At 53.2% G+C, this 15,931-nt stretch overlaps 1 protein-coding gene across 2 annotated transcripts in view; it reads right to left on the bottom strand.

The window, feature by feature from the left end:
• Positions 1-716: 716 nt before the first annotated feature.
• The window catches only part of IGSF3 (immunoglobulin superfamily member 3), a 73,274-nt gene continuing 58,059 nt past the window's right edge, over positions 717-15,931 (bottom strand). For both annotated transcript variants that reach the window (XM_075717751.1, XM_075717758.1), the window contains exons 6-9: positions 10,563-10,973; positions 8,447-8,854; positions 1,743-2,186; positions 717-967 (exon numbers count right to left, since the gene is read on the bottom strand). In XM_075717751.1, the coding sequence (XP_075573866.1) occupies positions 717-967; positions 1,743-2,186; positions 8,447-8,854; positions 10,563-10,973 (1,514 nt within the window). The remainder of the gene's footprint in view (positions 968-1,742; positions 2,187-8,446; positions 8,855-10,562; positions 10,974-15,931) is intronic.

Raw genomic sequence — 15,931 nt, 5'->3', positions numbered from 1 at the left:
CCTGACAGCAAGCACGCTGAATATTCAGTCTCTCCTAGAGGGGGGAACGCTCCCAAAAGGTGAATTGCCCCCTCCTGAGAGAACAGTAAGATGGAGGCAAGAAGATGCTGAGGCTACAGCCAGCCTTTGAGATGAACCTCCTGATAGCCCAGCTAACCCCCTCCGGAGGTGGACCTGGCTTTGTCTACTTTGGAAGAGGAAGGAGCTAGCTCAGCGCACCTTGGAAAAAGACTTTCTTCACCGTGGCACCGAGTCTGAGGAGGAAAACCACAGTCTGTTTTGGGAAACGTATACATTTGCTTCCAGAAAGATCGTCCCAGGACGAAAAGCCCCCCTGTGAACTCCTCGCTGTGTGGAGGGTGGGGGAAGGCTACAGTTCTTGGAGTGACCGAAAAAGAAACGACAACAGAAAAGTAACAGCCCAAAGGACAGCAACTGACAGGAGCAAAATTAATCCGAGAGGAACATCCGCTATGTACAGCAAGCACAGGGACCCTCCATCCGTCGGGGTGATAGGGTGCGTTCCTACAGGCGCTGAAGAAAGCCTTGGACTTTCCTGTCCCCGTCGGCTGGGTGCTCTGCAGAGCTCAGCCACTGCGCCGGAGCACAGACACTGAAACATGAAACAAGAACAACAAAAACCACTCTGTTCCTTAGTGTTCCCGGTGTGTCTCTGCGTTCTCTCTCTGCGCGTCCCCCCAGGCGCCTCTGCCTCTTTAGTCTATGGTTCCTGGGTGGATGCTGAGGACCGGCGGCTCTAGGCAAGTGGGAGAGTAGTTGAGGTGAGGCTCCTTGATCCACAGCAAGGGGACCCCGTTCTTGCCCTCTGAGTTCTTGCTGGAGTTTCGGCTCTTGAACCGCACCAGGAGGATGGTGATGATCAAGATGCCAAAGATGGGGAAGGGGTAGAAGAACACAAAGTAGAAGAGGGCGTCGTTGGAGCAGATGACAGACTGCAGGGTGGAGCCTGGAAAGAGACACGGGACGGTCACATTTCACAGCTTCTCTGCAACACATGGCCTACAAACTTCTTCAGAAACATAAAAACCAGATGCTCATTAATCTGTGTCAATGCAGGAAGCGAGGCTCTGAGAAAAATACCAATATTGGTAAAGAGAGCAGCAGAAAGAAGCTATTGCAGGGCATGTTTTGGCTTTATTCCCCCCAAGTTTCATAAGTGCTAGAGAGAGTCCTCCCTGATGTGGATTTTCTGGTATCTTATAAAGCAGGGAGCCTTGCAAAGCATCATTTCCCTCAGCGGTGGTACACAGAGGCAGCACCCCAGGGCATCATCTCCCTTAAGGGCCCACAAAACTGTCATGACCTCAGCTACCTCTGGGGCCTCTAGACCATCCGATAGCTTCAAGAGTTACTGGGAGGAGATCCTTGTGCCACAGCCTGTGCTCTTGTGCTAAGCCATCTTCCAGGGTGTTTCCCAAAGGGAAAGGCTAAACCCCGGGGGGGGTCAATGTCCGCCCCCACTGACCTGGGACTCACCAGGCAGTAAGTGCTGTGGGATGGGCAGCCCTAGCACAGAGCTAAGCACAGCGCAGATGTGCAAGCCCAGCCAAGAGCTGGGCTACAAGCCACCGGGCTGATTGCAGAAGCACCGGCACCGCAGATTTGCCCTGGTGCAGGTGAGACCCAGTCCCACTCACTCCTTGGCCTTTTTATGCTGGTTGAACCAAAGACACAGGGGATGCCAGGGCCGTGCCCCCAAGAGGCTCGTCGTCTCTTCTCACCTGCATCCTGCACGTGAACAGCGACCGTCCCCGACTCCTCCTCCGCCAGCCGGTACCACACGCCTTTGGGGTCCGCCAGCCACTCCTCCACGCGGCACGAGTAGTTGCCCGTGTCGGCACCGCCGGCCTGCAGCACCGTCAGCCGGAAGAGCACCGCCGAGAGCCTCTGGAAGCGCAGGCGGCCCTCCCAGCGACTGGCCTCGGGGCTGAAGATGGCATCGGGGCCCACGCTCAGCACCGCCTCCCTCTCCTTCTCCTCCTCCTCCTCATCCTCATCCTCCTCCTCCGCGCGGCCACCCGCCTCTTTGGCCCGCAGGCTGTACCACGTCACTGCGAAGTGCGACTCCGGGCTGGAGCGGGACAGGATGCTGCAGTCCAGCGCGAAAGACTCCTTCTCCTGCACCGTGAGGTTGGCGGTGGCCGTGTCCACCTGCAAGGTGGGATCTGAGATGACAAAAGGGGAGAGGTGAGCGCTGAGCAAAACGCTGCCGTCAAAGCCACCCTGCCCCGGTGCAAACCGACTGTCACCACTCCAGTGCTGGGCGCGATCCAAGCAAAACCCAAAGGCTTGATGCAGCCTGCCAAGTCCCGCAGGTACCTCCGTGGTCAACCCCACAGGTGCAGCACCCTCACCTCACCGCACACCGCCTGGCACAGGGTCTAACAGGAGCTGGCTGCGAGCCCCGTGCTACCACCCTGCCCACGGAGACCCTCGCACCAACTAACGGGCAAGCGTGCGAGAGGAGAAAACTGCGGCAGCGCATCCAGATGCGCTACAAGAACATGTCAGGAAATACCGACATTTGGTGTGTGTGCTGAGGAGCAACGTACTGCTACTCCCCAGCTACTGGTGCAAAGAGCATTGCACTCCATGCTTATTTTTTATTTCTTTAAGAGCGCTCAAAGGACTTGAAAATCAGTATGACAGAAGAGGAGAGGATTTTTTCCAGCAATTTGGGAAGTTATTTGGGTAAGAGGTTTCTCCATGGAGATGTCCTCAGCACAGACACAGCAAGAACACTTCCAAAACTCTCCCTCTCGTTTTTTTTCTCTAGTGCTTGCTGCAAGGCTAAAGAGATGTTTTTACCTAACTGAGATACAGCGGCCGGAACCCAAGATCAGTTGATTAAAGGCTGACTTCAAGAGCAATTAACATTTGGTTTAGTCATCTTGCCAGGAAACATACTCCAGGGATTGCCATCAAGCAAGCCTTTTCTGACGCAGGAGCTGAGCAGGAAGGGCAAGCTGATAGCTCACCAGAGAGAGAGGCGCTTTCTCGTCCAGCGAAGATAGCTGGGCAAGCCCTCCATTGCACAGACCCCAGGTGTCCCTGCGGGATGGGGCTGCTGTCCCCCAGCTCTCATCAGCTGCAGAGCTCCTGTGCCCAGCGGGGCTTCTCATTATAGCACCTGCCCCAGACTTTTTAAATGGTCCCATAAGAAAAATCTTCATTAAGGCCAGAACTCTTCAGGCTGCAGGCAACACAAGTGTTTTTAGTTCACATCTTCCCCAGGAAGACTCCTGAGCAGAAACAGGAATGAGATAAATCCTGAGATTCCAGGGACTACTGAGGTAAAAAGGAGGAAGGAAAGGAAATGGCTTGTCAAAACCAACACAAAGCCTCCCTGTCCTGGTTTTGGCTGGGGTGGAGTTTATTTTCTTCCTAGTAGCTGGTATAGTGCCATGTTTTGGATTTAGGATGAGAATAATGTTGATAACACACTGATGTTTTAGTTGTTGCTGAGCAGCGCTTACACTAAGTCAAGGGCTTTTCAGTTTCTCATACTGCCCTGCCAGCGAGGAGGCTGGAGGTGCTCAAGAAGCTGGGAGGGGGCACAGCCGGGACAGCAGACCCCAGCTGGCCAAAGGGCTATTCCATACCATATGATGTCGTGCTGAACAAAAAAACTGGGGGGAGCTGGCCAGGGGGGTGCGGTGGCTGCTCGGGAACTGGCTGGGCATCAGTCAGCGGGTGATGAGCAACTGCATTGTGCATCACTTGCTTTGTATATTCTTTTATCATTATTACTATTTTCCCTTCCTTTTCTGTCCTATTAAAGTGTTTTTATCTCAACCCGCAAGTTATACCTTTTTTCCCCCGATTCTCTCTCACATCCCACTGAGGGGGAGTGAGTGAACGGCTGTGTGGTGTTTAGCTGCCTGCTGGGTTAAACTACAACACTCCCTGACCTCAGCAGCTTAAGCAGAAAGAGAACTGCTGTCTGAAGGTGCTGAGAGGGTTTTTTCCCCCTTTGCTCATGATTATAGTCCTGAAAGATGAGCATGGAGATCCTCACTAATGAGACAAGAGTCACAAGCAAGTTTAGTCATTTTGTTAAGTACTGATTGCTATGAAAGAAAAACAAACAACAACAAAGGACTTTTAGAAAAAAATTATCTTGAATTAGTGCACCCCCAACTCCCTCTTTTCTTCCCACTCCACAGCCTTCTGCAATTCAAAAGCCTCAAGGATTTCCCCTGCCGTTCATTCCCCCTTCCACCCGGGCTGGCAATTCTCAGCCTGGATGAAGGCTGCACTTACAACCGTGCGGGCATGCAGGGTACAGGGATTGCGGGGGGGGTGGGGGGTGGGGGTGTCTCTGCTCAAGCCATCTTGGCCAGCAAAGTTTCTCAAGCGAGGACCTGGTGGATAAGGGCTGTGCTGTCCCCTGAGAGAGCTCCTCCTTCGCAGTACAAATCTTCTCTGCCAGGAACGACCACTAAAACCTTTCCAGAATCTTACCCTTTTGCCAGCTCCGCTGCAGAGTTACGAGGCTGATGCCTTGCTGGAATGGGCAGGCATAAAGTACCACAGCAGGACTTGCAGAGTGGTTGCTTTACATGCTGGAAAGTACCCAGCGAATGAGGACCATAACTGTTATTTGACCTACAGCCTTTAAGACATTTAATCTTGAGTCATATGCCTCAAAAACTAGGGAATCCGTATTTTCCAAGGCAGATTGTCCTTGCAGCTTATCTGTTGTTAAAACAGGCGAAACAGCAGAGTACCCTGGGAATCTGCTTTTGAGGGCTTAGGAGTCCACGAGCACTGGTCAGTCTTTAAGAACCACCACCAGTCTTTAAGAAGCACAGGAGCAGGCAATGTCACTGTGCCCTAAGTCAAGCAAGCGGGGCAAAAGAGCAGCTTGGCTGAACAGGGAACAACTCGTGGAGCTCAAGAGGAAAAAGAAATCGTATGATCTCTGGAAGCAAGATCAGGCTTCGCAGGAAGACTACAGAGCTGTGGTTCGTTTATGCAGGGAGAAGACACGGAAGGCCAAAGCTCAATTAGAGTTGAAACTGGCCAGTGTTGTGTCAGCTAATAAGAAGGATTTTTTAAAGTATGTTAATAGCAAGAGGAGGTCTAAAGAGAACACTGGACTGATACATGTTGAAAATGGTCACCTGACTAATAGGGATGAAGAAAAAGTGGAGGCATTCAATGCTTTTTTTGCCTCAGTCTTTAATAATACTGATACACCTTGGGCTGCCCGGTCCCTTGAGTTGGAGGACCACAAGTGCAGGAACAGTGACTTTCCATTTGTGGACACTGAAATTGTAAGGGAGCAGCTGTATCAGCTGAATGTTCACAAGCCCATGGGGCCTGATGGGATTCATCCCAGAGTACTGAAGGAGCTAGCGGATGTTATGGCAGGATCCCTCTTGATCATCATCCAAAGGCCTTGGGAGTCAGGGGAAGTCCCTGCTGACGGGAAGCTAGCCAATGTTATTCCAATTTACAAGAAGCGTGTGAGGGAAGGTCCAGGAAACTACAGTCCTGTTAGTCTAACCTCAGTTCCTGGAAAAATTATGGAGAAGATTATACTGGGTACTATCAAAAGGCATTTAAAGAATAATGCAATCACCAGGCACGGTCAACATGGGTTCACAAAGGGAAAGTCCTGTTCAGCTAATCTGGTATCCTCCTATGATAAAGTCACCTGTCTAGTGGATGAAGGGAAGGTGGTGGATGTAGTTTTTCTGGATTTTAGTAAGGCTTTTGATACTCTCCCTCACAGCATCCTTCCAACTGTCCAGCTGCAGGGTGAGCGGGTTCATGGTGCGCTGGGTGAAGAACTGGCTGAAAGGCAGGGCTCAAAGGGTTGTAGTGAATGGGGCTACATCTAGCTGGCGACCGGTCACCAGTAGTGTTCCTCAGGGTTCAATTCTAGGGCCAGTTCTGTTCAATATACTTAGCAGCAATGTGGATTCAGGAGTTGAGCGAACCATTAGCACATTTGCTGATGATACCAAACTGGGAGGTGCTGTTGACTCTCTTGAGGGACAAGAGGCCTTGCAGAGCAATCTAGATAGATTGGAGCATTGGGCTTTGATTAATGGGATGAAATTTAACAAGTCCAAATGCTGGATTCTGCACCTAGGACAGAGTAATGCCGGGCACAAGTATAAATTGGGAGAGGAATGGCTGGAGAGCAGCCCTGCAGAAAGGGATTTGGGGGTGCTGGTCGGCAGCAGGCTCAGTATGAGTCAGCAGCGTGCCCTGGCAGCCAAGAGGGCAACCCGCACCCTGGGTGCATCAAACACAGCACAGCCAGCCGGTCAAAAGAGGTGATTATCCCACTGTACTCAGCGTTGGTGCGGCCTCACCTCGAGTACTGTGCGCGCTTCTGGGCCCCACAATGTAAGAAGCATCTTAAGGTCTTTGAATGCATCCAGAGGAGGGCAACAAAGCTGGTGAAAGGGCTGGAAGGCATGTCCTATGAGGAGCATCTAAGGACTTTGGGCTTGTCTAGTTTGGAGAGAAGGAAGCTGAGGGGTGACCTCATTGCTCTCTACAGCTTCCTGAGGAGGGGAAGTGGAGAGGGAGGTGCTGAGCTCTTATCCCTGGGATCCAGTGACAGGACACGTGGGAATTGTTCAAAGCTGCGCCCGGGGAGGTTTAGACTGGACATTAGGAAGCACTTCTTTACTGAGAGGGCAGTCAAACACTGGAACAGCCTTCCTAGAGAGGTGGTCGATGCCCCAAGCCTGTCAGAGTTTAAGAGGCATTTGGACAATGCCCTTAGAATCACAGAATCGTTTAGCTTGGAAAAGGCCTTTAAGATCATCCAGTCCAACCACCAATCTAACATTACCAAGTCCACCACTAAACCAATTAAGGGTAGAGTACCAGTTTTGTGTTTCCTGGCTTGGTGGCTGGATCATTTATAATGAAAGTAAAAACTAGGAATCATTAAGATTGGAAAGGACCTCTAAGATCATCTGTCCAATCATCAACCCAACACCACCATGCCCACTAAACCATGTCCCAAAGTGCCATGTCTACCCCTTTTTTGAACACTTCCAAGGGATGGTGACTCCACCACCTCTCTGGGCAGCCTGTTCCAATGATTGACTACCCCTTCTGTGAAGAAATTTTTCCTAATATCCAATCTAAATCTCCCCTGGCACAGCTTGAGGCCATTTCCTCTCGTCCTATTGCTAGCTACTTGGGAGAAGAGACCAACACCCACCTCACTACAACTTCCTTTCAGGTAGCTGTAGAGAGCGATAAGGTCTCCCCTCAGCCTCCTCTTCTCTAGGCTGAATAATCCCAGTTCCCTCAGCCGCTCCTCATAAGACTTGTGCCCCAGACCCTTCACCCAGCTTCGTTGCCCTTCTCTGGACATGCTCCAACACCTCAATGTCCTTCTTGTATTGAGGGGCCCAAAGCTGGACACAGTATTCCAGGTGCGGCCTCAAATAACATTGCTTTAACTTTTGGTCAGCTCTGAAGTAGTCAGGCAGTGGGACTAGATGATCGTTGTAGGTCCCCTCCAACTGAAATATTCTATTCTATTCTATTCTATTCTATTCTATTCTATTCTATTCTATTCTATTCTATTCTATTCTATTCTATTCTATTCCTCTACTCTACTCTACTCTACTCTACTCTACTCTACTCTACTCACAACCCTTTGAAACTGGACTTTCCTCCCTGGTTTGAACTTCTGTAGCACTTTTTTGCCTACTAGATCCTGGAAAGAACAAGAAGCATCTGCAGCGATCCCTGATGCCTGCCTCCCTGTGTCTGGGCAGAGCCACAACGGTGGTGTTAGGCAGGAGGATCTGCCTAAACCACTATCACTGGCAAGAGGATGGCCAGGAAGCCCCTAAGTGCCCCCTTGTCCATACAGAGGCAGGCTCCTCATAGCCAATTCCTGCCCCATCAAGAAGCCCGAGCCCTCGTGCCAACTGACAGACAAACCCTTGGAGCTGCACACCCTGCATCTGCTTCTTCACCCACAGAATGGGGAGCAGCAGCATGAGAAACTGCCTGGACACCAGCAAGGGTCTCGACCTCCTCTGCTGCTCTCCTTTCATGCAAGGAACCTGCCCCTGGGGCGCACGCCTGGGAAGCACAGATAGCTTCTCCCATCTTATTCTCCATGAAAATCTGAACGAAATCGGAAGCCTGTCCTATTGAATCTGCCAAAAGTGCTGTAGAAAAATAAATTTGCAGATGCAGCGGTGACAAAATCTCAAGCCCATCTAGCTATGTTTGCAGGACTTGCTCCGTGCTCCTTCCAGAAAAGCAAGGGTACACCCAAGAAGACAGGCAATAAAGCATCAGCACGGTCTGCAGCACAGCAGTCCTGCCCTCTGCCCAGACCTGCTGTCGATGACAGACAGATGGTGACTCACGCGTTCAGTCCAAGAGGGCAGAGCGCTGCGCAAAGCTGTTGGCACGAGATGCCCCTCACCTGGCTGCTTGACGGTCAGCGTGATGACTCCAGAGAAGTCCTCTGCCCGCTTGTACCAGCGGTCACTGGGGTCGAGGAGCCACTCCTCCACACGGCAGTCATAGGCCCCGCTGTCCCTCACGGTGGCGTTTTGGATGGAGAGGAGGTAGAGACCCGGGGACGGGCTCTCCAGGTGCAGCCGGCTCCGCAGGTCGCCCAGTGCTGCCAGGTCCCCATAGCGCAGGGTGCTCTGCCGGCTCAGCCGGGCCACCGCCTCCTTCTCCGGGTGGCCTGGTCGCCAGATGTACCACTCCACTGAGAGCTGGGATGAGGGACTGGTCCGGCTGCTGACCAGGCACTCCAGGGTCACCCACTGGTTCTCCAGCACCGTGATGTTCTTGTGGGTCTGGTTCACCTGCAGGCGGTTATCTATGGGAAAAGGCCATTAAAAATGCAAAGGTGACCGAGGGCTGCAAGGGTCCTTTGTCTCCCCACAAGCCCTTCCTGCATGGCCACAATCCTGGGGTGTGATGAAAGAAAAGAAAATAGGACTTGTGTTTTTTAGGGTCTTCTGAAAATCTCAGGCTAGCCACCAACAACGCCCCATTCAGCACAGGGAACTGGAAACCCATAATCTCCCAGTAGGACCTGGGGGGTCCTAAGTGCGCAGACACCTCATGAAGGGAGATCACACCTCAGTCTTTTCTCATCCTCCTCCTGGGGCAGGGCAGTAGTAGCCTGGTCACATCCCAACCAGTAAGCTCTCCTGTTGTGAGGAAAGGGAAAAAAGCGAGGCGGAGAACGGGTGGCTGATTATAAGGAACCACCACTGCAAAACGAGAAGTGGCACGATGGCCAAGTCACGCATGGTGTTTGGCTGCCTTGGGAATGTCCCTAGTTTTTGCTCCACAATTTCATTGATACATGGTGGGGTGACTGCAATCAGCTCTTTTATGTGAAATGACGTTGTACATTCCTAACTCCTTCACAACTTCTTTCTAGAGGCACATTCTGGACTTCCCTGCTATGGCCGCTGCAGCAAGCGACAGGCACTGTACTTCCCAGAGAGAGGTGGGCGATACAAAGGAGGGGGCAGATCAGAGCTCCCCGCTCCCTGACCGCCCCACAGTCATCTCGGGACTTTGCAGGCAGAAATGAGGAGCTGGGACCAGCAGCGAGCAGCGTGCTCTGGCCTGCTGCGCTCCCTGCCTGACCGGGCAAAGCTGCGGGACCATACTCAATATCCCTCTCGAACCCCCATCCACAGAGCTTGTATTTAGCCAGCCAAATCCAGACAGAGAAAATGCATTAAGCATCCTAGTCCAGCCTTGCTATCCAGGTGTGTCCCTCCTGCCTGAGGGATTTTATCCTCCAGAAACAGGCACCTGGAGCAAGCAGGGACAAGGCAGGCTTCCCGTGAAGTACTGATGCTCTGCCTCAGCAGCACACGTGGAGTCCAGGCTGCTCTCAGAAACAGTGCTTGACTCCCTGCCTCCCCTCTTTGCACAAAATGTGTGCCCTGTCCCCGGCTTGTAGGGGCCATCTTTAGCTCCACCTTTACCAGTGATGACCGCTGCCACGGAAACCACCAGCAGAGCAGATTTCTCCTTTCCTGGCAGCCAGCTCCCCACCTCATTAAACTCATTATTCGCATCTCACATGCACGGCGCAGAGGGAAAAGAGACAAGGCTCCCCAGGCCTGCCAGGATACAGGCACAGAGTAAAATTAAACTGTGTGCAAAACATAGAAAATGCTTTCCCAGGCAGGCACACAGCAGTTCTCTCTCAGTAGGTCGCTAGTCGACACTCTTGCTACACGATGGTCTTGAGGATAAAGAAACCTGGCTGGATACAGTGGCCCTCTAGGTCGTGGGGGACGGACAACCTTTATGTGGGGAGACTGAAATGCATGCCAACCCAGCCTAAATGGAGGAAATGGAGGAGGGTCACGTCAAAGGGGGAAAACGTGCAGGGGTGTGCAGGGACATGCAGGCATAAGGATGCAAGGAGGGGGGTGACAAGGCTGTAGCAGAAAGAAGAGGAGAGGATCCCTGTTGCCTCAGAAAAGCTTGGCGAGCTCACGAGCCGTGCTCAAGAGCCAATGCCAAAAGGACCCCACCGGCGCGGCACCTGGTACCTGGCTGCTTGACGGTGACCTCCGTCCGCCCCGACACCTCCTCCGCCAGCTTGTACCAGGCGTGGTTGGGGCTGAGCAGCCACTCCTCCACGTGGCAGTAGTAGCTGCCGCTGTCTCGGACCTCTGCCCGCTGCACCGTCAGGCTGAAGAGCCCGCCCGACGCCGAGCGCTCGAACTGCAGCCGGCCCCGCAGCCCCTCCTCCTCCGCGTAGGTGCCGTACTCAAAGGCCGAGCTGTGCGTGGTCTTCAGGATGAGCTTGCCGTCGGCGTCAGAGGGCTTGTGGACGTACCACAGCACGGCGAAGTGCGAGTCGGGGCTGGTCTGGGATTTCACTGAGCAGTTGAGGGGGATGGGACGGTTCTCCACCAGGGTGATACTCCGCTTCGACTTGCTCACCTGCAGCTTGGTCACTGCGAGGAAGGAACGGAGAAGGATGAGGAGAGGTGGGTCATTAACATAGAAAAGACACTCACTTGGTTTGGGGAGGACCAGAGAGTCCTCCTCCAACTGCAGGCATGGCTGCTCTTGCCTGGGTCCCACCTGCACTGGGCCTTTAAGACAAAGGCATTTAGATGTTCTCCTACCAAATCTTCTCTCTTCTTTCACCCCCCGCTCTACTCCCGGATCCTCTGACCGCGTCCCTCAGCAAGAGGCTACTTTTTCACGGTTTGTCCTTTAAAAGATTCCCTTTCTTAATTCACTATGGTCTAAGGCACCAAACCTAGCAAGAAGACTACACCCAAACTCAGTAAGTTTCTTCACGGTGAAATCATACCACGTCCACCTCAGGGCAACGAGCTGTTGACCAGTTCCAGAGACAAACATTTCCAGGAAGAGTGAATTCAACGAGACTCTACTGCTGTCACATGCCAGCCATCTCAGCAACACGTAACCTACAGATACACGATAGCTAGGGGAGCAAATGCGGGCACAGCTGGGAAAGAAGAAAGAGCACCAGACTGGGAAGGATCAGCAGGGAACAAGCTCTGCCAAGATGTGGCTCCAGGTCCTCCACGGACCGCACAGCCCGGGACAAGCCACGGGCACATCACCTCCCTCGGCTTCCCAAGCGCCACCGCAGCTCCCACGCGGCTGGCTAAGCGGTCGCACGGCGTCGCGGATGACACGGCGGTGGCATTACCTCCTGTCCCTGCAAGGAGAGAGACACACGGGGTTTTCCCATTCCTCTCTCCCTGCAGGAGCAGGAGCTAAAGCCTCTGCTGCGTGCGCTCAGGCTGTGCCTGTCGCCCCAGCCCTGACCCAGGGCATTCCCATCTGCAGGGAAGGGCACGAAGCGCCCTCCTGTGACACTTGTGCTTGGCGTGCCCTGGAGCCCTGCCGGCTACGGACACAGGGAGAGGAGCAGCTCCCGGCCGGACACACCACCCCTCCCAGCAGCTCTGCCACCAGCATGTGCGGGGGTCTGGCAGGCAGCAGGTCCCCCCAGCACCTCTCCAAGCAGAGCCCCTTCCCAGTGCACCCTGTGACGGCGAGCACCGCTGCTCAGGCATGGCTTATAGGGTGTCCTGACAACCAGTGGGTCTTCAATGGCCGAGAGGCAGAAGGTGGGTACCCCAGCCCTGCTCCAGCCCAGCCCATCCCAACCTCTCCCGCTGCCTCGCGTGGCAGCGCCCCTCTGAAAGGGGGCATGCCGTCTTGCTGCCGGGTGAAGGGATTCTGCTGACAACTGGTAAATCTCTTAATGAAACCTAGCGAGCGCGCGGGGCACAAGTGGCACGACAGAAGCGTGGCACCACAGGCACGAAGAGCTGAAGGCTGCCAGGGGAGCTGTGCCCATCCGCACCCTGGAAAGCCGTCCCACGCATCCTGTGTTTGCAGGGAAGCAACGCGGTCTCCTCTCTCTCACTGAGACACATGCTTCGCATCACGCTTCGCTTCCAGCTTCCCCTGGGCCCCAGGGTCTCACATGCCTGTCGGCACAAGTGATGTGCGACGGGGCCAGGGGAGAGGACGGGCGCGGGCGAACAACATCAAAGGGGAGGGAGGAACTCCCACCACAGCGACGCTTTCTGCTCTAAAACAGCATCTGAGACAGGCATCCTGGTTAGGCTTTAGACGTTCCCCCGGAGCCTGGATTGCCCGTGGCTTTAATCAGTATGCTAATAAAGACTCGATGGCTGTGTTACTGGTGTGGCGCACAGACAGTGGAGGGAGGGAAGGAGGGAAATAGTCCCTTTTCCTCCCTGGGGACTTCAACCTAATGGAGAGATGTAGCATCACCCTGTTGTATTTCTGCCGTACCCCCGACACGCTCCTTCCCCTTTGTTTCACTTCAGGGCAGCAGCCTTAGCCACCCCACCCACACTCGTCCCACCTTTTTGGCTCACCGTTGGTTAAGAAAGGTTATTTCAAGCATTAATCAATCTTCTGAGTCCCCAGGAGATGAACCAATAAAGGGGAAGGTGATTCTCAGCAGTTTCCTTTCTCCCCCAGCCCCCTTTCCAAACAGTTTATTTTTAATTGGTACTGGATTATTTTCTGCAACCGTTACTAAGGAAACCTCTGTTACTATAGCAACTGTGTATGTTAAGTCAGTAGCCCTATATCTATTAAAATGCAGTATATACACATGCTGCGTGTGGCGGGGTTGCTCAATATCAACACATGCACACACAGAGCGAGCCAGGGTACGCACAGACCAGAGCTGCTGAGACGCAAGCATCCCTCCCAGTGCCTCTTCCCACATCGCAGCACCTCCAGGAGATGAAAATGAGGACAGGAACAGAGTATTTTTAAGCCCGGTGTTTGGGGCAACTGACCTGCACCTCATACGTGACGGATGTATTTCACTGAAGTAGTGAGGGCTTGTTCCCAGACCATAATTACAGCAATTCTCACTGCGTACAAACAGCACAGACCCCTGAGGTCATCCAAGGGCTCTTGGATGGCCTCTGTGCAGCTCCTCCTGCTTCCATTCGACACTTGGGAAGATGTCTTCTTTTGTGGGGGTAAGGATGATGGGAAGAAATCTTACTAACTCCAGCAAAAATGAGATCTTAAATTCCACATACACACCCCAGCCCTCCAAGCCCTCCCTGGCAGCCGTTGCAGCCAGCGTTCAGGAACTTGCCCACGCATGCATGGAGTCCCCTATATCTTGATGAGGTGATCACTTCTACTGCTGCTACCAGTGGGAGCAGCAGGCCCTGGCAGGGAATTACAGGTCTTCCCTTTGCTGGACTGCACATGCTTGCACAGGTTCTTAACACCGTGCACGAAGTTTCGCCTAGATTAGAGGTATTGGTGATATATGACACCCCTGCCAATGCACTTCTCATGACTTATTTTCCCAACAGAGGCACACCACAGAAGATGCAAGTGCAGGCTTTGTTCCCCTCCCACGGAATCGGAAAGGGCATTCTCAGTCTCTTCCAATCTGTTGAACACCAAATGCTTCCCCATCCAGGCACCAGCTCCTGCATAGTAAATGTGCACCTACCTCTTCTTCATTACCCTTTGCAGATCCTATAGAAATAATTCATGGCTTTTACAGACCACAGGCTGAAAACTGCTGAGTCGGAAACACTGTGGCACACAGGTTACCTTGGGGCAGCTTCACCTTCGGGCTACAGGGTGGTTTGCTTGCTCAGGCAGGGCACAGATCCTCTGCCGCGCTCTGGTTAAGACACGGGAAGCTTTGGGGGGCTGCTCGCACTTCTGCTCTCCCACAGGAGGAGAGGAGAGAGGACCATCAGCCACCATTCACAGATATGCAAACTAATCCAAAATGCTCATCTTGCACTTGTAAACAATGATTTAAAAGAAGAAAAAAAAATCCTGAAGTTAGGGGTCCAGGGTGATGGTAATGGTACAATACAACACCAGGGAGTCCATCTCTTTCCATCCTGGTGGAAGTTATTCCAGCGCAAAGCGGGTCTCACTATGCCCTGTGCAGCTTGCCAGGTCTTGTTTAAAGATGCCTGCATGACACACAAATGATTGTAGCTGTGCATGAGTGAGACTGCAAGAAGACTGACACCCCAGGCACTGAGCCAGCCAAACCTCACCCTTCTGACATGGCAGAAACTCCCTTTCCTGGCTTGGGGATTTGCCTGGGCAGCAAGCCAGGAAAGGGCTCGGCCTTCAAATGCTGAATGATCCAGTCTGCCCCAGGGGCTGGGGTTTTGGTGTGTCAGGGCAGGGCTGCTCCAGCCCTCTGTCAAGCAGCGGCGGCAGTGGGTGCAGCGATGTGAACGGGCACGGTTACATGGCATTTTCTGCTGTGCTGTCAAGAGGCTGATGTTCCCTTAACAGCCTCCCGAACATCTGCTTAGTGAGGGAAACAGGTGCATGTGTCTAGGTGAAGTTATCATGCATATCATCTGCAAACCATAATCCTGTTGCCACAATGTCTCCTGGCTCCCTGGAGGGTGCCAGTAAAGAGGATATCATACCTTGATGTACTGTAATCGGCCCTGCATACACTATTAGGGCTTTCAATTTACACTGGCAACAAGTCATGGCTACAGCCCTCATATTTTTTTAAGTTAGCCGGGTCTCCCAGCCCCTGCGAAGCCACACAACCTGTGTGAAGAACACGTGCAGGCGTTGAACTCTACAGCGGTGCTCGTGCAGGCAGCGCCAGGACAGAAGAGATCAGCTCTCTGACCGCATGGAGACACGCTCTCCTGCACCGCCGAGGGCATCCCGCCGCATCTGCTGGAGGAGCTCCAGGAGGTTCAACAGGCGATGACTTGTGCCAGAGCCTGGCCAGGACACGGGAGACGTTACATGCTTCTTAGGGTGGAGGGGCTGCCAAAGATGCTAGGTGTCCGCAGCAAGCCCATACGCTTACTAGGCACCTCGCTTCACAGACCACCCTCCAGCATCACAGTCCCTTTGCACTAATTCCCAGGCTGAGGAATACGTCCCCACTCATTTGCAGGGACACGCATTGTTTCAGGATACCTGCGGCAGCCTCCGGTCCTCAAAGCTTGCACCTCTGGGCTGGGGGGCCAGGTCTGACACACCTTACAACCACAGCAGGCTACCACACGGCTAGGTGCTCTCCAAGCTGATAGATATGGTAGGGGCTTTCCACACACCATCAAGCAGGCAGTCAGTCTCCTCAAGCTGGGCACGTGGTAAGCACAGTTATACAACTATTTGGGGGGAAGGGAAAGCAGTCATCAGAGGAGGAGGACAGAGGCAGTGATGTGATTCACAGCTTTTTTGCTGACTTGCTGCCGTGGTGAAGCTACTTGGCTCCCTCGCCTCTGTTTCCTAATCATCAAGCAGGCGTTACAACACTTACCTTTACCAAAGCACTTTGCAATCTGTACCTGAAAATGCTGTGATAAAAAGATGCTCTGTCTCAGACTCCTTACATCCCCTTCCCTTGTAGGCG

Source organism: Pelecanus crispus, chromosome 1, assembly GCF_030463565.1.
Source record: "Pelecanus crispus isolate bPelCri1 chromosome 1, bPelCri1.pri, whole genome shotgun sequence".
In the NCBI taxonomy this organism is placed as follows: domain Eukaryota; kingdom Metazoa; phylum Chordata; class Aves; order Pelecaniformes; family Pelecanidae; genus Pelecanus; species Pelecanus crispus.
The sequence above is the reverse complement of the archived record's forward strand: the minus strand, read 5'-3'. Positions and strand labels throughout refer to the sequence as shown.